At 53.7% G+C, this 25,440-nt stretch overlaps 1 protein-coding gene across 4 annotated transcripts in view; it reads right to left on the bottom strand.

Annotated features, from left to right (window-relative positions):
• Positions 1–23,869, bottom strand: part of Emid1 (EMI domain containing 1) — a 34,360-nt gene extending 10,491 nt beyond the window's left edge. For all 4 annotated transcript variants that reach the window (XR_007210493.1, XR_007210494.1, XM_048343238.1 and 1 more), the window contains exons 1-13: positions 23,729–23,869; positions 16,281–16,394; positions 15,787–15,890; positions 6,764–6,841; positions 6,054–6,115; positions 4,259–4,379; positions 3,968–4,018; positions 3,790–3,879; positions 3,169–3,315; positions 2,289–2,387; positions 2,138–2,190; positions 1,667–1,729; positions 1,511–1,555 (exon numbers count right to left, since the gene is read on the bottom strand). Coding sequence is in view for 2 of the 4 variants with exons in the window: in XM_048343238.1 (XP_048199195.1) it covers positions 1,511–1,555; positions 1,667–1,729; positions 2,138–2,190; positions 2,289–2,387; positions 3,169–3,315; positions 3,790–3,879; positions 3,968–4,018; positions 4,259–4,379; positions 6,054–6,115; positions 6,764–6,841; positions 15,787–15,890; positions 16,281–16,394; positions 23,729–23,829 (1,128 nt within the window). In the remaining 2 variants the exon portion in view is untranslated. The remainder of the gene's footprint in view (positions 1–1,510; positions 1,556–1,666; positions 1,730–2,137; positions 2,191–2,288; positions 2,388–3,168; positions 3,316–3,789; positions 3,880–3,967; positions 4,019–4,258; positions 4,380–6,053; positions 6,116–6,763; positions 6,842–15,786; positions 15,891–16,280; positions 16,395–23,728) is intronic.
• Positions 23,870–25,440: the final 1,571 nt, after the last annotated feature.

Here is a 25,440-nt window from a genome sequence, read left to right as displayed (position 1 = left end):
GCATACTGGGGCTGGGGATATGGCCTAGTGGCAAAAGTGCCTGCCTCATATACATGAGGCCCTGGGTTGGATTCCCCAGCACCACATATACAGAAAATGGCCAGAAGTGGCGCTGTGGCTCAAGTGGCAGAGTGCTAGCCTTGAGCAAAAAGAAGCCAGGGACAGTGCTCAGGCCCTGAGTCCAAGCCCCAGGACTGGCCGAAAAAAAAAAAAAAAAGAAAAACCAGAGCATAGACCTCAACCACTCCCACCCCACAGAAGACAGTCTGGAACACTTACCAGTATCTAATGGAAGTTCCGAAAGGCCTGGCCTTAGGAATGAAAACCATCTCCCCAGGGCTGGGGATTTTCACGGGATTGAGGGCAAAACAGGGATTGAGGGCAAAACAATGGACTTTCTCTAATAAAACCTAAAATCAAGACTCTGAAAGAACAAGATGGGCTGGAGGCCCATGGCTTATGCCTGTAATCCTAACTACTCAGGTGGCTGAGATTTGAGGATTATGGATCCAAGCCAGCCTGTGAGACTCCTTACCTCCAATTAACTACCAAAAAGAAAAAGCCAGAATTAGAGCTCTGGTTTAAAAGTGGCAGAGTTTCATCCTTGAACAAAAAAAGTGCCCAGACCCACACACAGCCATATCAACAAATTATGCTCACAATGTAAATGATGGTCACAGTATTGGAAAAAAGCAAGACTCAAATTATATGCGGTTTACAAGAATGCACATTAAATGTCAAGGCAAAGACAAGCTGAAGTAAAAGATTTTTAAAAGATATAGTGTGTGTAAACACCAAGCATTAGAACACTGCTGTGACTACTTTCCTAGCAAACAACATATAATTTAAGAAGGGAACATTAGCTAGGGATAAATATATTAATATCAGGGCTGGAGATGTGGTTCGAATGGTAGAGTTCCTGCCTAGCAAGGCTCCAAGTTCAAACACCAGTACTGCCAAAAATAAAATCATAATTTTAGGATATAAAGACTAATAATGATAAAGAGACTAAGGTGATACTAACATCTTAAACATGAATTTATCTAATAACAAAGATTCACAATACAAAAAGCCCAAAATGTGCTGAATTAAAGGGAGAAATGGACAAATCTACATTTAGAATGAGTAAGAGAGGGTTTCAAAGAGACAAAGATAAAGACAAAGAGCCATGGGCAGCCAGACTGAAAGAGAGAGGAATCAGTTCCTAAAAAGACACAGAGTGGGGCTGGGAATATGGCCTAGTGGCTTGCCTCGTATATATCAAGTCAATTCCCCATCACCACATAGGAAAAAAAAAAAAGCTGGAAGTGGCTCTGTGGCTCAAGCAGTAGAGTGCTAGCCTTGAGCAAAAAGAAGCCAGGGACAGTGCCCTGAGTTCAAGCCCCAGGACTGGGGGGAAAAAAAAAGACACAGAGTTAACCTGGATCAGAGAAGAGGGTCAGGGGCTCTGGTTACAGGGGAGGGAGGAGTCCCTTGGAGGGGTAGGTATAGGATAGACAGCATCACTTACCTGCTGCCCCATAAAGCCTTGGGGGCCAGGCTCCCCACGTGGTCCCTGTATAGTACAAGAATGCCATTAGCTGTTGAGGCTTCTGACTTAGGGCCCCAGGACTCCCCGGAACACCTCACCCCCCGCCCTGGCTTGAGACCCCACTTGGGTACTTACTTTCTCACCCTTTTCTCCTGGGTGCCCTGGGACTCCTTGGGGTCCAGTAGGGCCTGGAGGTCCCTGAGTGACAAGACAGGGCCTCAGTCTTGGAATGGTGGAGTAGGTGGGGGATTGGGGCAGCAGTGCCAGGGAGGGAGCCCCAGCTTGGCCTGGGCCTCACCATATAATTAGTGCTTAGCACACAGTGGACAGCTCGCACAGCTCAGTGTGAAGTGATCGGGTCCCAGAGTCAGACAGTTCCCCACTCCAAGCCATGTTCTGGCCACAGTACTGACAATCTCCACCTTTCTTGGCCTTGGCAGTAACAATGCTTGCATGCTTTACAGGAACTGAATGAGAAGATTTATGGAGTGTACTTTGCATATCAAATGCTCAGTGAGAACTTGGTGAATGAGTGACTTTAAGGATGGATGGGCAGATGGCTGAATGGATTTGCACAGGAGTGAGAACACTTGAAGAATCACTTACCACATGTCCAGGAGTCCCAGGGACCCCTGTGGGTCCAGGAGGTCCAGGGGGGCCTGGAATAAGACAGAACACCCTCAGGACTGGAGCCACTAGCTGCTTTCCCCCATCAACCAATTCCATCTCTTATCCCCCAAGCCTGGTCTCAACTTACCCATAGGCCCTGGGGGACCTGGGGGGCCTGGAGGCCCAGTTGATCCCTGGGGCCAGTGGCTGCTGGTTTCTATGAAGGTGTTAGACAGTAATGGGTCCCCTGGGTGAGGAAAGATGGTGAGTAGAGTCACTTGTCTCTTGTGCAATGTCAGCTGCCCTACAGGACAGCCCGTGGCTCTGAGGGTGGGGAGCAAGGAGAGTACAGAGCACGCAGGACCAAACAGCAGGAAGACTTTGGCTTCTAATCCCACTGTAGTCTAGCTGGTGACATCTAGAAAGATGACTTCCTTGAGCCTGTACTGTCACCCAGACCTTGGACAGGAAGGAGATTGGTGGGATTCAGTGAATGGTGGGATGGAGAATAAATTGTGTCCTGTCAGGCACCACAGATGAGGCACTGATGGAGGGACCTGGCCTTCCACATGCTGGCCCCTCGTAGGTGACACTGGACTGCCAGAGGGAGGGTCAGCATTGGTAAGTGGGGCTGGAGCCTCTCCAAGTACAGGGGCTGTGGCCTTGGATCCTTTGAGTGGGCTTCCTGCCGCCAGGCCTTGTTTCTTGGCACTCTGAGGGTTCCAGGGCCTGGGGAGGGCCGGGTGCCAGGGGGTTTGGAGCATCTGGCTCTGAAGTGGTCCCCCCTTACCTTTTCCCCACCTGTGTGATCAAAGCATGTGATCTCCCCTCCCTGGCTGCAGCCTCCCTCCTCTGTGAACGAGGAGAATGAGAGTACCTACCAGACAGCTGGGTGACATGAGGCCTGCCAGGGGCAAGACTGGCACACAGAGGCAGGCCCCTGATAGATGGTCCCTGGCACCATGGCACTATTTACACTAGCCTTATCCACCCCTATTCCAACCTGCTAGGACCCTAGGGGAACTCACCATGCTGGGAGATCCGGGCATGGGGTGGTCCAATAGGAACTGGGGGTCCTGGCGGGCCAGGGGGTCCTGGGGGGCCAGGAGGACCTATCTCTCCAGGGGTTCCAGCAGCTCCCGCCTGGCCAGGCCTTCCGGGGGGGCCCTGTGGACCTGCAGTGAAGATCACAGGGGCGGGTGGACATAGGAAGGGAGAAGCTGGGGGGGCCTCGAGGTGCCAGGACAAGGTGGCTGGGGCAGCAAGGATAAGTGAGGGTTCCTCATCTTTGGCTGGCTATGAAGGGGTGGACGCAGCCAACATGGCCTCCTCTCCTCTAACCTATCCAGTGTGGACTGAGCTTTCTTCTCTCCACTTCCTACATTTCAGTTTCCCTTCTTGGAAGCCTGGGGGGGGAGGGCTGGTGTTTCTCCTGTGCTGAGCCCCCCTCCCAGTGGTCTAGTTGCTCTGGGAACTCAGGATCTGGCTGACCCCACCCCAAGCTAAATGATTGTACGTTCCCCAAGGAGCAGGAGCTGAGAGAACCGACATGGGGAGGAGGGCACAGGCCTAAAGGGGCACCCCCTAGAAGGATACTGAGCAGAGAGAGTGAGCTCAAGGGTTATGGAGTTGACATTGTGGGCACTCACCTGGTGGCCCCCTCATTCCCATGGGGCCCTGGCTGCCAGTGTCTCCCTTGGGGCCAATGGGCCCGGGCAGCCCCTGAGTTCCAGCTTGGTCTGCAGAGGATGTACAGATTAGCTTGACAGTTTTGGACTTGCCTTTGAGCCCCTGACCCCTGCCTCCAGCCCCGAAGCCAGTACCTACCATCTCGAGGGAGCAGGGGAGCTCTCAAGCTCTCTCTGGCTCCTGGCAGCCCTGGGTGAGGGGGAGTAGGCAGAAGTCAGGATCCTTACAGGGGCTGGGAGAGAGGGTGCCACCTAGATTCTCCTCCCTCAGTTTCCCTCTGGGTAAGGGCTATGGCTGGCCTCCCAGGGCTCCAGGGCTCCCCACAGATCCCATGGGGACACTGGAAGAAAACCAAGGCTCTCCAGGGGGACAGGACATGTACCAGTATCTCCCCACTTGGGAAATGTGTCCCCCATGTCCCCCACTCACCCCAGAGGCTTTCATCTCCTGGGCTTCCCCGAGCAGCTGGGGAGCCCCAGAGCGGAGCAGGGTTCTCAGGGGTAACTGGACTTGGGGTCACTGTCTGCTCTGTGACCGACAGCACAGCCACCTGTGGAGGAAAAAGAAGAGAATTCAAGTTCAAAGGCAACTCAAGCAGTAAAGTCTGTGAGATTCCATTTCTAATTTAACCAGCAAAAAGCCAGGCTGGGGACGTGCCTCAAGTAGTACAGTACCAGCTGAGCAAGCACAAGGCTCTGAGTTCAAACCCTAGTATCACCAAAATCAAAGGTGAGGGTGCACACTTGCAATTATAGTGCCTTGGGAGGTAGAGGCAGGAGGATTTCTTGAGTCCAGGAGTTACTAGCTTGGGCAACATAGCAAGATTTCATGTCAAAAAGAAAGTGGGTAGGGGGAAGTGGGAGAGCAGTGGCCCGTTTTGGGGTCACAACTGGCTGCTGCAGATTGTTTTCTGGCAAGTTCCTCACATTTCTTCATTTTTCTTTTCTTTTCTTTCTTTCTTTCTTTTTTCTTTTCTTTTTTTTTTTTTGCCAGTCCTGGGGCTTAACCTCAGGGCCTGGTCACTGTCCCTGAGCTTCTTTTGCTCAAGGCTAGCACTCTACTTCTTGAGCCATAGCACCACTTCTGGCCTTTTCTGTTTATGTAGTACTGAGGAATCAAACTCAGGACTTCATGCACGATTCCCAGTCCCATTTCTGCATTTTTCATGTTTCTACATTTAGAATCTTTTTTGTTGTTGTTGGTGGTGGTCATGGGTCTTAAGCTCAGAGTGTGGGTGCTGACTCTGAACTCTTTTGCTCAAGACTAGCACTCTACTACTTTGAGCGACAGTGCCACTTCATGATTTCTGGTGGTTAATTGGAGGTAAGAATCTTATTTTGTGTGTGTGTGTGTGTGTGTGTGTGTGTGTGTGTGTGTTGGTCCTAGGACTTGAACTCAGAGCCTGGGTGCTCTTTCTGAGCTTTTTTGATCAAGGCTAGAGCTCTACTACTTGAGACACAGCTCCACTTCTGGCCTTTGGTGGTTAATTGGAGGTAAGAGTCTCACAGATTTTTCTGCCTGGGCTGGCTTCAAACCTTGATCCTCAGATTTTGGCCTCCTGAGTAGCTCACAAGTGTGAGCCACCACTTAATTCTTTTAAAGGCCAGGTAGAGTGACTCACATCTATAATTCCAGCTACTTAAGAGGTAGAGATAGAAGGATCATATCCAAGGCCAGCTGGGACAAAGACACAAGACCCTATCCCCCCCCAAAAACAAACTAAAAGCAAAAAGGATCGAAAGCATGATTCAGGTGTTAAAACACCTGCCTAGCAAGTGCAAGACCTTGAGTTCAATTCCCAGTACTACCAAAAGAAAAAAAAGTGTGTATATATATGAGATGTATAATAGACTGTTGGCTTTCTAAACTGGACAATGGTATCATGGGACATTGGAATTAAAGAAGGGGGAGACAGAGCAAGGAGGGGAGAGTGTCTATGCTTATCAGGCTGGGATATGCCACGGGAGAGAGCTTGGTGGCTTCCTGGAGGAAGAGACTACTTCCTGGGAGGGTACAGCAGCACAAGCTGAATGGCTGGATGGGGACCAAGCAGAGGCGGAGCCTGCCTGCCAGGGAGTCAGGGCTCCCTCCCTTCCACTGCCCTGGTTGTGGTGATCTCTCCTCTGAGGTACGAGCTCACATCTGCTTTGTGTGTTAGGGAAGAGAGACAAGTACAGGGGTGCATGAAGGGATAAAAGAGGCAGGGGAAGCTGCCTATACCCACCTTTGCCTCCAGGGCCTTCAGGCGCTCCGTCAGCTCAGATACTTTGCTACAGTTGAGACAACCTACAGAGAGGAGGAGGCTGTTGGCTGTGGACAGGGGTCCTGGCATGCCCCCCCCAAATCTTCAGCCCCCAGGACAGGGGTGGAGGGAGGAGGCAGACCCTCTGATGACCCCAGCCCAAAAGGAAGTTCAGCAGGGCATCCACAAAGACTTCCTTTTCTCAGAAGCCAGTGCTAGAAATCCTGTTGTTTCAGCAGGATTATGTGGGGCCTGAAGTGTGGGCCTGGACGTTTTAGAGACCAAAACACCACAGACTGGACAGGGGCTAGCCTCAGAGGGGCCACCCTAGAGCAAGCTCGAGCTGGTCTTCCTGGCCCAGTGCTGCCCCCTCCAGGCAGGACAGGACATGGTTGCTCTCTGACTCAGCTTCTTCCTCTTTTAAATGGAGTAAAGAGGTCTTTCAGGGGTGTGTGGGGTGTGGCTACAAGGTTTGAATGAGCTGCAGTCCTAGGGTCCTGCGCCTCAGGGTACCTTGCCCAGGTCAGAGCTCCCTCTGGAGACCTTCTTCACCTCTTTGAAACTCTTTCCAGCCTATGGGACTATGTAACGGTGGGATTCTGTTCAGATCAGAACAATCACCTCCCCACTTTGGTTCTCCTCCAGGTCTCCCTCAGACCAGGTACCCCCCAAGAAGCTGCCCTAGAACCCACCTGAGAAGGACTTAGGCCTAAGGGCCATCCGCCGCATGGTGTTGCCCAGCCACACGGGTTCTGCAAGGCCAGAGGAACCTGCAGCAGGGTGATGGAGTGAGGGGAGGGTCAGGCCTCTGCTGACCGGGCCCCCCTTCGCCTGGTCAGATACCCCTGCCTGCCCCTGTAGCCCCAGAAGTGACCACCCTCCTCCTCTTGGTGCAGAGGGACATGGCCCACAATGTGGGGCAACATCCTGGGTCTCACAGGATCGGGGCTGAGCTGAAATCAGGCTGAACACCTGGCAGGTAGGCCAGGGGGCTGGCAATGGAGGAGGCTGAGGGCTTGTCCAGGTTAAGAACTTAGACCCAGCAGACAGGCTCTGGCCCTGTTGGTTACTGACCCAGGTGCCATCCTTACGGGACCTGCCTGTTTCCCGGGTGAGGCCTCTATCCCTCCCAGGCTGAAGGCCTGAGAATGGTGATGTGTACAAAGGCCCTTCTGTATGCACACAGGGATGGGTTCATAGCAGATGCTCAATAAAGGAGCCCACGACCCCACCATGTTAACTCTCCCTGCCTGACTTGTTAAGAGGAGACTAGAGTGGAACCAACTGGTTTTAAATGAAAGGCAGGAGGCCTGGCCTCTGTTCCAGGAGCCCACCCCTATGCTCCTTGGAAAGGGGCGCCGTGCCCTGGCTGGTCTGGCTTAGGAAGCCTGGTTTTCCTTTCCATACAGTTGGAGAAAGGACCAGAGCAGCCAAGCCAGGAGTGGGGGCTCCAGCTGGAGGGGCTCTCAAGCAACTGCTTCCCTCTGTACCCCCCTCCTGCCCCAGGCCTGCCTTTTAAGGCCATGAATGTTGTATTGGGGGTTGCAGGGAGGGGGGGGAGACAAGATCCAAATAAGGCGCAGGCTTGGCAGCTTGGACTTGGGCTGTGGGTTGAGACATGGAGTGAGAGGCTCCTGGAACTCAAACCAGACAGGTCCCTCTGGCCAGCCCCCAGTCAGCCCCCAGTGGGGAGGCTGCTGGGCCCTGTTCCAGGTCCCACTACAGGCCCTTCACTAAGGCTCAGCTGTCTCCCTAGCACTCAAGCCCCAGGACTAGCATGCCAGCCCCACGGGGCTGCAACTTACCACTCAGGGCAGGGACAGAGGCAAGGGAGATGTCACAATGAACCATGCATAACGGAGCTTTAAAGAGCTCAGTGTAATCCCACAGGGTAGGGAACTCTGAGTACTGAACCCTTGTTTATGCCAGGCAAGTACTCTTTCACATGAGCCATGCTCCCAGCCTTTTGGGATGGAAAGTCTTTTGTACTGTGCATGCCAGTCCTAAGGCTTGAACTCAGGGCCTCCTGTCCTTGTTTAGTTTCTTTCTTCTCCCCACCCTCCACATTCCTACTGCTCAGCAGCTTTTACTGAGGTTCCTTAGGCTTTTCTCACACACAGTCACAGGGTATTGCAGAATAATTCACCCTCCCTCTTTTTCCTTCTCTCCTTCCCCTCATCTTTCTACATATGCACATCATTACAATCATGTGCTGTGTAGAGATCTATTCATTTTTATTATTCTTTGCTCTCGTCTGTGTGTGTGTGTGTGTGTGTGTGTGTGTGTGTGTGTGTGTGTGATGTGTGTACTAGTCCTGGGGCTTGAACTTAGAGTCTTCATTCTGTCCTTAAGCTTTTTCACTCAAGGTTGGTGTTCTACCACTTGAGTCACAGCTCCACTTCTGGTTTGGGCTGGTTAGTTGGAGATAAGGGTCTCATAGACTTTCCAGTCTGGCTTCAAACCTTGATCTTTAGACCTCAGCCTCCTAAGTAGCTATGATTATAGGTGTGTGCCAGCAGCGCTTGGCTTCTCTGTGATGAAGCTCTGCTTCTCCCACTATTCTAGCATTTTCTTTTTCCATAGCATTTTTTGTACTCAGACAGGGAATAACTGTTGTTTCTTGGTTTCTCAGGTGACTGCCACCTGTCTGTCCTGGGATAGAACCTAGTCCCACCTTGTGCCTGATCAAGAAAAGTATCCAGGGGCTGAGAATGTGGCTTAGTGGTAGAGTGCTTGCCTAGCATGCATGAAGCCCTGGGTTAGATTCTTCAGTAATACATAAACACAAAAAGCTGGAAGTGGTGCTGTGGATGAGGTGGTAGAGTGCTAGCCTTGAGTGAAGGAAGCTCAGGGACAGTGCTCAGACTCTGAGTTCAAGCCTCAGGACCGGTTAAAAAAAAAAAAAGAAGAAGAAGAAATAAAGAAAAGTGTCCAGCACCCAGTAAGGCCTCATGGGCCTCAACAAAACTTTGGTTGGTGAACATGTAAATCATGGGCTGGAAATAAATTTCAAGCAAGTGCTCTAAAGAAAATGCACAACGGAGATGGGCACCAGTGGCTCACACCTGTAATCCTAGCTACTTAGGAGTCTGAGATATGAGGATCGCAGTTCAAGGCCAGCCTGGCTGCCCAGGAGCCCATAAGACTCATCTCCAGTGAACTAATCACCTGAAAACCGGAAGTGATGCTATGGCTCAAAGTGATAGAGTGCTAGCCTTGAGCAAACAGAGCTCAGGGACTGTGCCCAGGCCTTGAGTTCAAGCCCCACAATTGACCAAAAAAAAAAAAAAAAAAGAAAATATACAACCAGAGCTGGATGCAGCTCAGTGACACACTGCTTACCCAGCATGCACCGGGCCCTTTGTTTGAGCCCTAACTATCCCTCTCTCACTTCTCTCCTCTCCTCTTCTCTCTCTCTCTCTTTCTCTCTCACACACACACACACACAGAGGCAAATAATACGTACATCAGACCCCAAGTGACTCAACAATTGAACACAGATGTCCTAATGTCAGTCAAGAGTATCCTGAGGGCTGGGATGTAGCTCAGTAGCAAAGCACTTACCTAGAAAGTGCAATGTCCTTAGTTCAATCCCCAGTACCAAAAAAGAAAAGACAAAAAAACAAGTAGTCCTGAGTTATTCATCAATGGACTCATAGCTTGAATTGCTTTTCGAACTCATTTGTTTCTAGACATTTCCTCAGGAACCATGAAGAGCTAGAAAAATGAACAGAAACATAGCCAGACTAGAAAAGAAAGATTAGGGTTGGGTGCTAGGGGCTCATGCCTATAATCCCAGCTATTTAGGAGGCTGAAATACAGAGGATTGAAGTTCAAGGCCAGCCCAAGCAAAAAGTCGATGAGGAACACCCCATCCCCCATGTCAACTAATAAAAAGCTAGGTGTGGTAGTGAGTGCCTGTCATCCTAGCTACCTAGAAGATGTAAGCAGTCCAGTCTAGCCTGGACAAAAGCAAGACAGTATTTAAAAAACTAGAAAAACAAGAAGGATTCTGTGTGTATGTATGCGTGTGTGTGCATGTGCGTGTGCGTGTGTGTGTGTGTGTGTATCTCAAGTGGTAGACCCTGCTTTGGCAAGCATAAGGCCCCAAGTTCAAATCCCAGTGTCACACCAAGGAGAGAGAGAGAGAGAGAGAGAGAGAGAGAGAGAGAGAGAGAGAGAGAGAGAGAGAGAGAGAGAGAGAAGAAGGAGAAGAAAGAAGAAGAAAAAAAAGGGAAGTGAAAGAACTTTTTCTGGAGGAGGGGCAGTCCTGGGGCTTGAACTCAGGGCCTGAGCACTGTCCCTGGCTTCTTTTTGCTCAAGGCTAGCACTCTAGCACTTGAGCCACAGCGCCACTTCTGGCTTTTTCTATGTATATGGTGCTGAGAAATTGAACCCAGGGCTTCATGTATATGAGGCAAGCACTCTACCACTAGGCCATATTCCCAGCCCCCTGTGAGATTCTCATCTTCAATTAACCAGTAAAAAGCAGGAAGTGGCCAGACACCAGTGGCTCATGCTTGTGATCCTAGCTGCTTAGGAGGCAAAAGCAGCCCCCTTCCTTATACCCACTGACCCTGACAGCCCACAGCACAGATGAGAACCCAGGCCTAAGGAGAGAGGCCATATAGCAAGACTTCCCAAACCAAGAATGAGGGTACAAGAATTTGGGGGATCCCTGTGCTTCACCCCTGTGAAGCGGGGCTTCCTCACTCACAGTTACCACTCCAATGCTTTGGCCACTCAGAGATCCAGGGACGCAGGGGCGCAGGTCCCCGTGGGAAGTGACTAGGAGATGTAAATATTTGTAGCCGGCCAGCTGGTGGCCTGAGCTGTGCAGGCAAGGGTCAGAGCTAGGCCGCTGGGAGCATCAGAGAACCTTCCAAACATGGCCAGGAGGCCTCTGGGAAGGAAGGCTCGGTCTGTGTCTGGCCTGGGCCCTTCTTTGGGGTGGGGGAAATTTCCACTCGATTCTTACACACCCACATTGTACCAGGCCTGTGCCAGGTGCACAAGCTATGAGTAGTGAGGGCAGGTTGGGGCCAGTGTAGCCAGGTGGAAGGACCCAGAAAGGTCGTGGGCAGAGGGGACAGCTACTGCCAGGGTGGGAAGATGGCCAGGGTGGGTAGAGGGGAAGGTAGAGGGGAAGATGAGGTGTGCAGGAACACAGTGGGGAGCCTCCCAGATAGGAAGAGAAGTAGGTGGGGGCAGGGAGGCAGAAGCAGACAGATTGGCACTGTGTCTAGGTCTTGGGACTCTGAGCCTATGAAGCAGAGCATAGGCCTGGCTCTGTCTGCACCTGGCTCAAGATGCATTTGGGGGGTGCCCAGCCCCTAGGCCTGGGAGGGCCCAAAAAGGAGGCAATCTCTCGGAGGCCTTTGTGCTGTGTGGCTCGATGGGGCACCGACAGGTACACAGAGGACAAAGACAGGAGGGGAAGCAGGGGCAGCCAGGTTCCAGGGAGCCCTAGAGGCAGGGAAGGGGGGCTGGGAGTACCGTGTCATAGCAACTGGTCCTCAGCAGAACATACATGCCTGGGGCATTTGGGGTGAGGGATCAGACCCAGGCAGGCCCAGAGGAGACCGTTAGGTTCTGCCTGCCTTCCTGCTGTGGCCCTGGCGATGTGCCCAGCAGGCCCCGCCCCTGGCCCACCCCAGCCGCTTGGTACATCCTGGCCTTGGCTCCTTCTCATCCATTGTTCCTACTGAGCGCCACTGTTTCCATGAGCAGGCGGCCAGGTGGGTGCCTCTGCCAGGCCCTCCATTCACACAGCCTCCCTCCCCGGCTGGCTGGGTCTTCATCCTGGCTCTCTTGTGCTGAGTGACCCTGGGCCAGTCTTGGGGCCTTAGTTTCCCCCTATGTAACACAGGGCGTATTCTAGCTCATCCTCATTCACTATCCCAGAATAACACCCAGTCTTCCGAGGGGAGAACTAAAATCAAGAGCAAGGAAGTCTTTCATTGTTCCCAACACAGGGTGTGGAAGAAGGGAAAGGGAGACAACTGTGAACCATTTGCTAGGTGCTAGGCAGGACTGCCCCCTTCCTTCCTTCCTTCCTTCCTTCCTTCCTTCCTTCCTTCCTTCCTTCCTTCCTCCCTCCGTCCCTCCCCCTTTCCTTTCCTCCCTCCTTTTTTTTTTTTTTTTTTTTTGTCAGTTGTGGGGCTTGAACTCAGGGCCTGGGTGCTGTCCCTCAGCTCTTTTGCTCAAGGCTAGAACTCTACAACTTTGAGCCACAGTTCCACCTCCAGTTTTCAGGTGGTTAATTGAAGATGAGAGTCTCAACAGACTTACAAACCGAGGCCAGAGAATCATATCATCCAGGCTAGCTTTGAACCACAATCCTCAGATCTCAGCCTCCTGACTAGGATGACAGGCCTGAGCCCCCAGTGCCCAGCAGGACTAGCTGCTTCTCAATCCTCAGTGACCATCAAATAAAGACAGCATTCAGAGACATGAAGTTGCAGCGAGTCACACAGCGCTGAGTAGCTGGAGCAGGGCTGGGTTCTGAGATGACAGACTCACCCCTGGCTGCTCTGAGGATGCAGCTTTGGGGCTCTAGGGTCTGTCTGGGCTGTGAGCAGTCACAAGGGCAGCTGACAGCTGCGGGAGGAAGGGCCAGCCATGTCCCCACACCTCTCCAGTCCCCCATCCTCCCAAGCAGGGCAGTTTTCCAGAATATTCAGGCCTGGACATCCGCTCCCCCTTTTAGGGGGGGAGGGGCCTTCCTGTCTTAGGGGGCCGTCATCTTAGGAGTCCCCATGGACTCCTGCACCCCTCACAGCTCTGCAACATTGCAGGGGAGTATATGTGACCACTGACTCATTTCATAACAAAGATACTGGGGCTTGAGCTGGGGAGAGGTGGGAAGCCCCGGCCTGCATTGCTCTCCTCCAACCCTGGATTCTTTGCACAGTGACTTACACAATGTGGGGGGTGGGAGGAGTCCGGGGCCCAAGGCCACACAGCTGGTGGATGGTGACTCTGGCCAGGCCTCTGAGAGCCTGGATAACTGGTCCCCAGGCCTAGAGGGGGCTGAGACATCAGGGCCTGCCTCCAGTGCTTCAGCCTGCCTCCTCGTGGGCAGGACCCCAGCTCTTGGCTGACCCTTGTATGTGTGCCTCCCGTGGCTAGATGCAAGGGCTTAGGGCTGCCCCACGGGTCCTCTGCTCACACCTGTGTCATGGACCCCCGCCTGGAAGGTCTGTCCTTGGTAGAGTAGCCAGACATTAGCCTTTGCTTGTCTGGCCAGCCTGAGGACCTGAGCCTGGGATTTGCCCTCACTTCCTCTATGGGGCTCCTTGGCAAAAGTCCGCTGGCTGGCTCTTCTTTCACATAGGCCTTTTTTCACCATCCCGTCCAGCCTCAAGGAGGAAGAGGGAGCTGTTTTGGGCTCCCAGTCCCTCTCATGGGGGGAGTCTGTCCTCCCTCTGGCCACTCATTCCTCCCCAGCTCCACTGGGCAATCCCGCCTCACACCAGAGCCCCAGACCTACTGTCCTTACTTCCTGGGGAATTCTGCCCCATCTCATTGCTTGACTCTGAATTCTGGTCTCTGCCTCTGGCCCCCAGTTACTCCATCATGATGAACCAGGTTGATATAAATCTCTCAAGAAGTACTTATGAGGCTGAGAGTGGTGGCTGACACCTGTAATTCCACCTACTTGGGAGGTCAGCTTGTGCAAAAAGTAAGTGGGGCCCTGTTTTAACCAACATGCTGAGCATGGGGGTGGGGTACACCTGCCATCCCAGCTACTCAAGAGATGTAAATAGGAGACTCCAGATTGACCCCAATCATGGGACTGTATTTGAAAAGCAGTAAAGCCAAAAGGGATGGATGTGTAGCTCAAGGGGTTGGTAGAATGCTTGTCTAGCAAGTGCAAACCCCCGAGTTCAAACTCAAGCATTTCTTCCATTAACTCCACACCACCAGAATCCTGAGGTGTGTTGTCGGCCATCCCCACTGCTGGAACCAAAATACATCCATCCTGTATAGCCGGGCACTGGTAGCTCACATCCAGAATCCCAGCTACTCAGGAGGCTGAGATCTGAGGATGGTGATTCAAAGCCAAAATAGACAAGACAAACCTGGACAACTCTTATCTCCAATGAACTGTCCCCAAACCAGAAGTAGAGCTGTGGCTCAAGTGGGAGCGCATCACCCTTGAGGGAAAAAAAAACTAAGAGACAGTGCCTAGTCCTTGAGTTCAAGCCAAGCCCCAGGAGCAGCACGCGTGCGCACACACACACACACACACACACACACACACACACACACACACACAGGTTTTTTGTTTGTTTGTTTGTTTTTGCCAGTCCTGGGCTTGGACTCAGGGCCTGAGCACTGTTTGTTTGCTCAAGGCTAGCACTCTGCCACTTGAGCCACAGTGCTACTTCTGGCCATTTTCTATATATGTGGTACTGGGGAATCGAACCCAGGGCTTCATGTATATGAGGTAAGCACTCTTGCCACTAGGCCATATTCCCAGCCCCCACAGGGACACATTGTAACTAAGGCCTTGAGCTGCTTGCGGCCCACACATTCAATGCCTCTTTCCACAACGTGCCTCGGACTAGCTTCTGGGGTTCATTCTAGGCCAGTTCACCCCCTGTGGAGCCATGTTTGGGAATCAGTGAGCCCCCAACTCTCCCATATGTATATGGGTCAGCCGGACAGCTGGGGTACAGATGCCTGGACAGATGAACAGGGCCAACAAGGACACTTCAGAGAGGAATGTGGCGGGGTTCCAGAAAGGCCTGCCGAGGGCCAGGCCCCAAGCCACCCTGAGCTGCACATGGATGAACACACTGGATGGGTGAGAGGGTTTCTTTGCTGGGACATGTTCCACACCTGAGGCCCCAAGGAAGGGGATCCAGGCAGACAGGGTTCAAATCCTGACTCTGCCATGAAGGATCTGGGCATCACCACCTCCCTGAGCCACAAGGTCCTCCCAGTGAGTACCCTACAACCCCCCCCCCCCAAAAGGCCCTACACCCCCATGTGGCATGTGTCACCATGTCATGCAGAGACATCCAGATGAGTGCTAGAGTTTGCATGTTGAGGGTTCCCCAAAAAGTGCACATATTGAAAACATGGCTCTCAGGGCCAGGAGCCTGTAAGAGGTGGGGCCTATGAGCCAGCTGGGAGCCCCACTGGCTTGCTCTCAAAGGGGAGCCCCCAGTGCCTTCCCTCCCTCCCTCCCTCCCTGATCTCTTCCTCTCCTCCCCCTTCCCTCCTTTCCTTTCTTTCTTTTCTTGCCTCCTAGCTATGAGGTTCACCCCAGGCCCAAAGCCACTGCCATAGGGCCAATCACAGACTAGAAGTCTCACAAAGGAAACCCTCTTGCCTTACTAGTGGATTGTCTCAGGTAAGTGGTTACAGTGAATAGAAGCTAACTCACACACCAAGTTGGAGGAAAGACGTGGGATGATGTGGCTTTAAGCGTGAATAACACACATGTATGATGTTCTTCCAGGGCCCTGAGGGCCTCCTGAGGGTCTCTTGAGGGAGTAAGTGGTCACCTTGAGGGAGATGGCAGACATTAGTATCTGACCCACACTGTGTTGGCCACTCTGGGCACTGGGCTGCCAGATGAATGGTGTGTGTGTGTGTGCTCGCAGTGTCTCTGGACTCAGCAGCAATCTACTGTTCCTGCACACATATTGGACACACTTAGACCATTGACTCAGGGCCACAGGCAAGAGCTGGGCTGTCTTACCTTCCTCGCAGGTCGCCCCCGAATGCCCAGGGCAGCACCTCCATTCCCGGGCAGTCACTGTCTTGTACATCACTTTGTATGTAGGCCGCACCACAGTTCTGTAGCTGCAAAAGTGTCCAGCTGGCCTGGTTCAGATGGGGGGGTCTTCCACCACCCAGCCCACTGCTCTGGACACCCCCGGGGACAAGGCCCAGTTCTTCTGCCACCTCCCGCTCCCCTCTGGGGTCTCTTTCTTCCTGGATGCTTGGAGGAACCCCCACATCTGTCAACCATCACTGTACCTCCACGACCATGTAGACAGCAGTGGACAGGAAGTCCCTGCAGGTTGGGCAAGCCTGTCCCCAGTGGTGGAGGAACACAAAGATGTGTGATCCCTGGCCACGTAATGTTCCCTTGCACTGACCACCCTGAGGCCCCAGCCTTCACCTGCACTCCCTCTGCAGCCCCCTCTCCAGGCCTCTGCCCATGCTGGGCACTCTCTCCTCACCACTTACCTACTCCCTGGGCAGCTCATGGGCCAGGGGCAGTTCTGTAGCACTCGCTGAAGGTAGGTGCCATTTTGCACGTGGCACGAGACAGTACGGGTCACCACATAGGAGCACCAGTTTCTGAGAAAAGACCCAAAGAGTGGAATGTCAGGTGTCAGGTGTCCAGGACTCTGGGAGGGTGGGTGAGGAGGTCTGAGCCCTCTCGGAGAGCCGAGAGCCTCCAGACAGAGAGATCCCTGAGCTCTGAGTCCTTTGGGGGTCCAGTGGAGTCTGAGCAGTTTTGTCTGCAGCTCAAGGGTAAACACCGTGGCCCTAGAGAGGGGTGGCCATATGGGGTCAGAGGGAGTGGTTATAGCTCTGACTGGCCACCCACCCTGGGTCCTTGGTCATGCCTGACACCAGAGCCTCAGTCTTCCCTCCTGCAAAGTGGGGGAGAGGAGAAATGAATACATGTTAAGGAAGGCCTGGGCATAGTTCCCAGCATGCAGTGAGTGTGACAAACAGCAGCTGCCAGAGGCTAAGCTGGATGGAGAAGATGGACAGCCTTCTTTGACCTACAGAGAGCAGTTTGATAAACATTGACTTTAAGACCTCTTGCTTGCTAGGCAGGTGCTCTACCACTTAAGCCATGTCCCGAGCCCTTTCGTTTTTAATTTGTTATCAGATCGGGACTCGCACTTTTGCCCAGGTTAGCCTCAGACATAGATCTTCCTATCTCTGGAAAGTGTAATCTCCCTTTCTCCTCGATTTTATGCATGGCTATTTATCTGTGTACATAGAAGCAGGACCAGTTCTCTAGCTCTATTTTTATTTATTTTTAATTTTTTGTGCCAGTCTTGGGGGTTGAACTCAGGATCAAGGCAATGTCCCTAACTTCAGGCTTTTTGTAAGTAGTTTATTGGAGATAAGAGTCTCAGCAGACTTTCCTACCCGGGCTGGCTTTTGAACCATGATCTTCAAATCTCAGCCTCCTGAGCAGCTAGGATGTACAGGTATAAGCCGCCTGGTTCTAGTTCTAGTTCAACAGACATATACCCAGACATGGCAGCCATTCCGAGATTATATGTACACAGGACTTAGGTTCTGATATAGGGTCTCATTCTCTGTCTGGCAGTTCCCATTTTTGCAGAAGGCTTTCCAGTGCCATTGCAGGGAGCATGGGCCCCTGTGCCCTGGGGACAACCATCAACTCCTGCATCTTCATGGGCCATGTGGAACTCCTTCTTCTGCCAGCTCTCCCTCCCCCTTCTCTTCCTCTTGGATGGATGGATCCTAGTGGGACTTCCCCAGGTCCAGGTGAGCCAGGTGGGGGGTGGGACAGTGGGGCTCTGACTGGGGGTGGGCACCTCCATGGTGGCCACAACATTCCAGGTGCTTAACAGCCCTCAGCCCTGCCTGGGGTCATGGGCTCCAGGCTCTTTGCTGGGGCCTCAGAAGGAGCACTGGTGTCGGGTGACCTTCCTCAGCCTGGGTCCCCCACCCCCCACAGACATACCCCCTTGTGGTCTTGCACCCAAGGTCAGCAGGTTCCCAGGCTAAGACCTTCACAGAGCCAAAGACCATGGCGCTCAGGAGCCCTGGGAGGACATAGAAAATGAGGCCTCTGGATGGAATCTGAGGCCAGGCTGGGCCACCTCCATTCCTGGAGTCTTAGTTTCCTAAAATGAGGTGCAGGTGCCTTTCTGGCTCACCATCTGAGAACTGTGCGTGTGTGCCTCTGTGTGTGTGTGTGTGTGTGTGTGTGTGTGTGTGTGTGTGTGTGTATGTGTATGTGTGTGTGTATGTATAATTTTTTTTTTTTTTTTGGCCAATCCTGGGCCTTGAGCTCAGGGCCTGGGCACTGTCCCTGGCTTCTTTTTGCTTGAGGCTAGCACTCTACCACTTGAACCACAGTGCCACTCTGGCTTTTTCTTTCTTTCTTTTTTTTTTTGGCCAGTCCTGGGCCTTGGACTCAGGGCCTGAGCACTGTCCCTGGCCTCTTCTTGCTCAAGGCCAGCACTCTGCCACTTGAGCCACAGCACCCCCTCTGGCTGGGGAATCGAACTGAGAGCTTCATGTGTAGGAGGCAAGCACTCTTGCCACTAGGCCATACTCCCAGCCCCCACTCTGGCTTTTTCTATATATGTGGTGTTGAGGAATCAAACCCAGGGCTTCATGTATGCAAGGCAAGCACTCTACCACTAGGCCATATTCCCAGTCCCTATTTTTATGCGACATGCATGGGCCTTCATCTCAGCAATAGGGGCAGCACAATCCGAGACGCTACCTTGAAAATAATCATGTACATTTGATGACATGCCCTAGCCAGGTACAGTGGTATGCACCTGTAGTCCCAGGTACACGGGAGGCAGAGGCAGAGGGATTGCTTGAGCCCAGAAGTTTGAGACCACTCTGGGAAAGAGACCCTATCTCACAAAGAAAAAGAAGCTGGCACAGTGGCATAAACCTACCATCCCAGCTACCACAGAAGGCAGAAAGTAGGAGTACCATCCAGAAGCTGCTTGGGCAAAAAAGCAAGACCCTACCTCAAAATAACCAGTGCAAAAAAAAAAAGCCACACTGGAGGTGTGGCTCAGAAGTAGAGCACCTGCCTAGCGAATGCAACAAGGCGCTGAGTTCAAATCTCAGTACTACCCAAAAAAGAAGATGAAAGCTCCCACTCTATAGGCCCTCAAGTCCATAAAGCTGTGGTTCTGAGCCCTTGAAGTTTTGTCTGGAGGTCTGGAGGTGGCTCCTCCCCCACACAATGCTCACACTTGGTGTTCAGTCTCCCCACAGCCCAGGCCGGCTGAGGGCTCCAGAGGAAGGAGCAACCAGGGCAGAGGGAAGCAGGACGCCCGGATACAGATACAGGAGGGGCAGAATAAATGCTTCGCGCCAGCGTGAGGGTGCACACAACACATGCATATGTACACACATGTGCACGCAGGTCTACAGGGCTCAGCACGCACACCAAGGCGCAGCAGTGAGGGTGCACACATGGAAACACAAAAGCATACACACCTGCAATGCATGAACACCTCTGTGCTGTGTGCACCCGCACAGTCTCGTGTACATAGGACAGGCATATCCAGCAGTGTCACTACAGAAAAGACCTCCCTGCAAATGTGTCTGCACACCCATGCTCACAGGCACACTTATGCTCACACTCTCTCCTATGGACACAGGCAGCTGTGGCTGCCATCTCTGTGTGTCCTCATCCATGTGCTCACACGCACATACACTTCTCATGCACATACTGCAGAGCCAGGCCCAGCAGGGTCGTAATGCTAATGCTAATTTCTTGCACACTGGTGCACACAGACAACCTCCCCCCCCTTCATGTGAGCCCCAGGCCCTGGGAAGGCTAAGGAAGAGGTGCCTGTCCACAAACCCAAGCTGTCTTGCACTCTACCACTTGAACCACAGCACTACTGCTGGCTTTTTCTATATATGTGGTGCTGAGGAATCGAACCCAGGGCTTCATGTGTGCGAGGCAAGCACGCTTGCCACTAGGCCATATTCTCAGCCCCCAAACTATTTTTTTTTCTCCTTCATTAAAACAGCCCAGGCTGGGCACTGATGGCTCACACCTGTAACCCTGGCTACTGAGGAGGCTGAGATTTGAGGACTGGCCAGTTCAAAGCCAGCCTGGGCAAGAAAGTCCATGAGGCTCTTCTCTCCAATGAACCACCAAAAAGCCAGAAGTGGAGCTGTGGCTCAAGTGGCAGAATATCAGCAGGGACAGTGCCCAGGCCGTGAGTTCAAGGACCACACAACGCCCCCCCCCCCACACACAGAGGCCAGCTTGAAGGCACTTAGTGATGTTTGCTGAATGACTGAGTGATGAAGAACAATGATTCTAGGCAGGGGAACGAGAAAGCACTGGGGATACTGGATGCCCAGCCCCCATCCCACAGCTCCTGGGGGCTTCCTTCCCTGGGGTGTGGTCTGCAGCAAGGTCTCTGAGAGCCAGGTGAGGCTGGGCAGGGGAGGACAGGTGGGAAGAGACAGCATCTCACTTGGGTCTGCCACTTCTACCCACTCAGTACTTCCAGGGCCCCTAGAGGCCCCTGAGAGGGGAGAAAACAGGCCAGACCAGCTCAGCCTGGCACTGGCCACCCTCTTCTGATATCCCTCCCTCCATTCACCCTCCACTCCCTGCTGAGAGAGGCCCAGGGGACTTTGTCTCTTCAGAGCCCAGGGCTGCGATCGAACAGTGATAGGGACTAATTGCAGGAGGCAGCCAAGCGGGCCTGGGGCCAAGGGCCGTTATGAAAAGGAGAGGAAAGAAGGGAGACAGGCGGGTGGGGGTGGGGTGACAAGAGCCAGAACCCCATACTGAGGCCCAGCTCCAATCCTGCCCTATGGAGACCTTCAACCAGGCCCAGACCCCCCCTCTCCCCCCCCCCCCCCCCCCCGATCTCACCACACCCACCTGCAAACAGGGAGAGCAGGATGATTCTATACCAGCATTGTGCTGTTGCTCTATGCCAGTTGTGGGGCTTGAACTCAGGGCCTTGTGCTCTACCACCGGTGCCACAGACACTAAATGCTGATGCTCTGGTTCCTTCTTGTCCCTTGACTTCCATGCCATACCTGGCAGTGTGGCAGTGGCCCAGAAGCTTCAGTGGGGTCCAAGGATGTCTCTACAAGGTGCCTCACCTCATTTTGAGGGTCCATTGACAGGCCAAGCAAGCACTGCATTTTAGAGGGGGAAACTGAGGGTCCTTGTGGAGGGTTGCCCATGTGGGCACGGATTAGAACGTGTGGAGAGGGGTTAAGTTGATGACATGGCATTAAAGCTCTTCCCGTTTGCCTAAAGACAGCCAAGCCTGCAGGGGTTGTCCTGGGCCAGCATCCCGGTGACAATGACTGTGCTGGCTCCAACTCCAGAGCCACAGGGTTTAGATGAGTGGTTCAAAGCCAACAGGGGTTCGGGCTGGGAGAGGCCTTGGAGGGACAGGAAGCAGCCCCATCAGGGATGGTGGGGGTTGTTGTTGGTGGGGCAATAATGAACCAAAGCAGCTCTACACAGCCCCTGGGCTCCCTGATTCCAGGATCTTGGTCTCACCACATTCCTGGGGCTGGGGGCGGCCCCTTGGACATCTTCCCAGCCTCCCCCTCCCCAGGCACAAAGCCTCTTTTCTGCCTTCAGTCCCTTGGCTGCCAGGGGATGCCTGGGGCGCCTGGATGGGGGAGGAGGGAGGGCTGATGGGGCATGGCACCCCCTTCCTGTCTCCAAGATGCCGGGACCAGGTCACAGATGCCTTAGGCTCAGGTCCCTACTCTACTCAATGTGGGTGATGGTGGACACTTCTGTAATGGCTCTTTGCTGGTGCCACAGGTAAGGACAGATTCCCAAGCAGGGTCTAAAGGGGGAAAAAGAGGAAAACTGAGGCCCATGTCCATGCAACAAAATGTTTCAAGTCACACGGTGGGCAAGAAAGAGAGTCAGAAATAAAACCTTTCTGTTCAAAGCCAGATCGCCAAACTCCTAACTGGCAATCTTCCCCAACTCCCTCAAAGTGGCAAGCTCTCTGCATCCTCATCACTGGGGAGAAAAGGACTCTGGGTTTGCAAACTGAGTGCCCTGGACCATGATGCATATTTAACTCTCAGCCTCAGTCTCCTTATCTGTAATATGGGAGCAAAATCCCTGCCCACAGAGCTACTGTGCCAGCTTCTGTTAACAGATGGAGGTGACTGACCCCACTGATGGCCAGGCATTGATTGCTCTCTGCTACTCTCCTTTCTCCTTCCTTCCTTCCTTTCTTTTCCTCCCTCCCTTCCTCCCTTCTTTCTTTTTGGTGCTGGTATTGAGGCTGGAACTCAGGGCCTGGACACTGCTTCTTAGCCTTTTCAAGTAAGGTTAGCATGCTATCATTTGTACCATAGCTCCATTTTTTGCATTTTCCCTGGTTAATTGGAAACATGAGTTTTGTCGACTTTCCTGCCTGGACTGGCTTTGAACCCCAATCCTCATACCACAGCCTCCTGAGTAGCTAGGATTTCGGGCATGAGCCATCAGCCATTGGCCCTCTGCCATAGTCTTAATCCATCCTGGGGATGAGGAGTGCAGGCTGGAAGGCCCTGCCTTGGCATGGCTGGAGAGGAGTCTGGGCCTTAAGCTCTCTTCACCAACATCCTGAGTCTGACTCTGGCAAGTTTAAGTTCATAATCTCTGTCATCTTAGCACCCGAGATCCTGGGGACTCACACCCATGCCTTAGGCAGCTCATATTCCCTCTTGGAGCTGTGGCTTCTTCCTCTGCAAAACCAGGATCATCAAAACCGTGGCTCCAATGGCAACAGATGAAGGAAAAGTGCCCAATCCAAGGCCAGTCATTTCAGTGCACAGTAGGTGGTGGCTGTGACATTTGTCACAGGTCCATCCCTGTCTTGGACAACTGCTGTTCTGGTCTGTGATACCTCTGGGCCACTTTCATCCTGCAACCCTGCCCGGGGTCACCTGCTTTTGCTATCCCAGCAGGGACATGCTGGCCCCTAACCACTGGGAAAGGGGAATTTCTGAAAAGAATTAAAGAATTGAGGCCATAGGGGGTGGAGGCTGGGCAGGCCTTTCAATGGGATGAAAAGGCCTAAGGGGCCTGGCTAGGGGACATTGTCTCCCTTACGCCAGGGGGCTGGCCCTTGATGAGAGACCCAAGTAGGGGCAGAGGCTGCAGGCCGAGCCCGAGCCAGGACAGGTCCAGAAGCTTCCACCAATATCAGAAAGATATACGCTGGCACTGGTGGCCCACACCTGTAATCTCAGCTACTCAGGAGGCTGAGCTCTGAGGATTACAGCTCAAAGCCAGCCTGGGTGACATGGTTCTATGGCCTCAGTTTGTAAGTCTGTTGAATGGGGGCATTCTTTTCAACCTCCTTGCATCCTTTCTGGTTGGATGGATTTAAAAAGAGCCCCCACAGTGCCAGTTGCGGGGACATTGCCACAAAGGCTGGCAGAGAACAAGTTGCTAGCTGTGAGGGGCTGTCAGGAGGGCATGAGAAGGCCCCCCAGGGGAGCCTCTGACACTGACTCCAGGCTGACTCCACCCCAGTCCTTCCTCCTAGGGAAATAAATAGCTAGGACACTAAAAAAAGCCAGGCTCAGAGGAAGGGGAGGGGGTGCCCCTGGGGTGTGTTAAGGGGTACTTCTGGCTTTTTCCACGGACAGGGGGAGGGTGACAAATCCTGGGGTGCCTAGTGGTCCCCCTCCTGTCCACTCTGGGGCTGAGGGGCTGAGCATGTGGGAGGAGGCCATCCCTCCAGACACAAGTCCAGGGGACCCCGCACTTCGGGGAGCCTCCTGGTAGCCCAGACGGCGGCGTGGCCCTGGATGTCCTGTCCCCACCAGGAATGGAACTAAAGAAGGGGCGGGCAGCCCATCCCTATCCCGGGCTGCACGGTGGATGGAGGAGAGGGGGGGCGGGAGGGGACTGGCAGGGCACGGCAGACGACGGGGGACCCTACCTGCGTCCTGAGAACGAGGCGCCCCCGACGCTCCACGCGGCGCCGCCTCCGAGGAGCAGGAGCCCGAGGCAGAGCAGCGCCCAGGCCCGCAGTTGGCCCATGCTGTGGCCGGCGCCGTCCGCGCGCCCTCGCTGCCTCCGCGTCCCCAGCCGCCCGCCAGCCGCCCCGAAGCGCCGAGCCCGGTTCCCAGAGCGGCGCCAGGGGGCGTGGCCTACAAGGGGCGTGGCGTCGGGTGGGCGTGGTCTGGATGGCCTGGTCTGTGGTCGCTGGGGCGTGGCCTTGGCGGCGAGGGCGTGGCCTGGAGGGGAGGGGCGGCTCCCCTCCCTCCCCCCATACGCCCACCACCGGGAAGGGGCGCGGGCCGGCGCCCCCTCCTGGAGGCCCGCCGGGTGGCCACTTGTGCCCTGTGCCCGACACAGCCAGGACTTTTAACATCACCGGAGCGCATGGGGTCTGGAACTCAGCCCTTCTCACATCTTGGCCCAGTCCGTTTCCCTCAAAAACATATAGGGATCCTGAGGCACCGATGGCTCATACCTGTCATCCTAGCTACTCCTAGCAGGTTGAGATATGAGGGTCGCAGTTCGAAGCCAGCCTAGGCAGTTACGTCAGTGAGACTCTAATCTCTAATTAACCACCAAAGAGCCAGAAGTGCAGCTGTGGCTTAAGTGGTAGAGTGCCAGCCTTGAGCACAAAAACCCAGAGACAGCGCCCAGACCCTGAGTACAAGCCTTGGGACTGGGACACACACACACACACACACACACACACACACACACACACACACACACACACCCCAGCAATGAAAGAAAACAACCCACCGGGGGATCTGCCCATCCATGAAACAAAGGCTTCCTGGACAGGGTGTGCCACTGTGCACCAGTCATCACACAACCTCTCCCCATCACTCCCCGCTTCACATCTCGTCCTACTTCAGTCCTGTCATTCTGTGTGCCACGTAGGCACAGCAACATCCCCACGGTACAGACAAGTAAACTGAGACCCAGGCACTCATGGTCCTCCAGGGTTGATTCCACAAGGGATCTTGTTTTACAGATGAAGAAACTGAGGCCCAGAGAGGGGATGTCATGGATGGAAAGCTCTCTGGCAGAGGGAAGGTGGCAGAGACAGGATTTGAACTGGGGTCTGCAGAATGGGAGCTGTGTCAGGCTTTCACGATTCTGCAGGAGTAGCACTGTCTATGCCTGGGTGCATTCAGTAATCAGATCAGAACTGGCTGAGGGAGGAGGAGTTTCTTCATCTGGGGTGAGGGCCGTGTCACCCACAAAGGCATATGCAAGTGGGGTATGTGTGTGTGTGGTGGAGGTGTGCAAGCACGATGTGTGTGTGCATGTGCATGCATGATGACATGCATGTGAGAGTGTAAGAGCCATGTATGTTCTTGGCACAGGAACAGAACCCTCATCAGAGGAGATCTAGAGCCCCCCAAGCCTCCAGAGCAGTCTCTGCTCCCCACTTTCTGCCTGAGCTGTGATGTGGGAGGCAGCCTTGGGTGGGGAGCCTCTCCCCATGTGTCCGGAGGAAAGGTGACCTCTCTGGCACTCAGGTCCCAGGCCTGAGTGGACAGCAGCCACCACCGGTGCCTACCTACAGGGAGCTGGCCCCTGGCCCTGGGGATGCGAGTCAGAGCTGGGTATAAACCCGGCCAGACTTAGCTTCCTCTCAGAACCGCGGCTTCTCTCATTTGTATC

Source organism: Perognathus longimembris, chromosome 3, assembly GCF_023159225.1.
Source record: "Perognathus longimembris pacificus isolate PPM17 chromosome 3, ASM2315922v1, whole genome shotgun sequence".
Lineage (NCBI taxonomy): Eukaryota > Metazoa > Chordata > Mammalia > Rodentia > Heteromyidae > Perognathus > Perognathus longimembris.
This window is presented reverse-complemented; position numbering and strand designations above follow the sequence as displayed.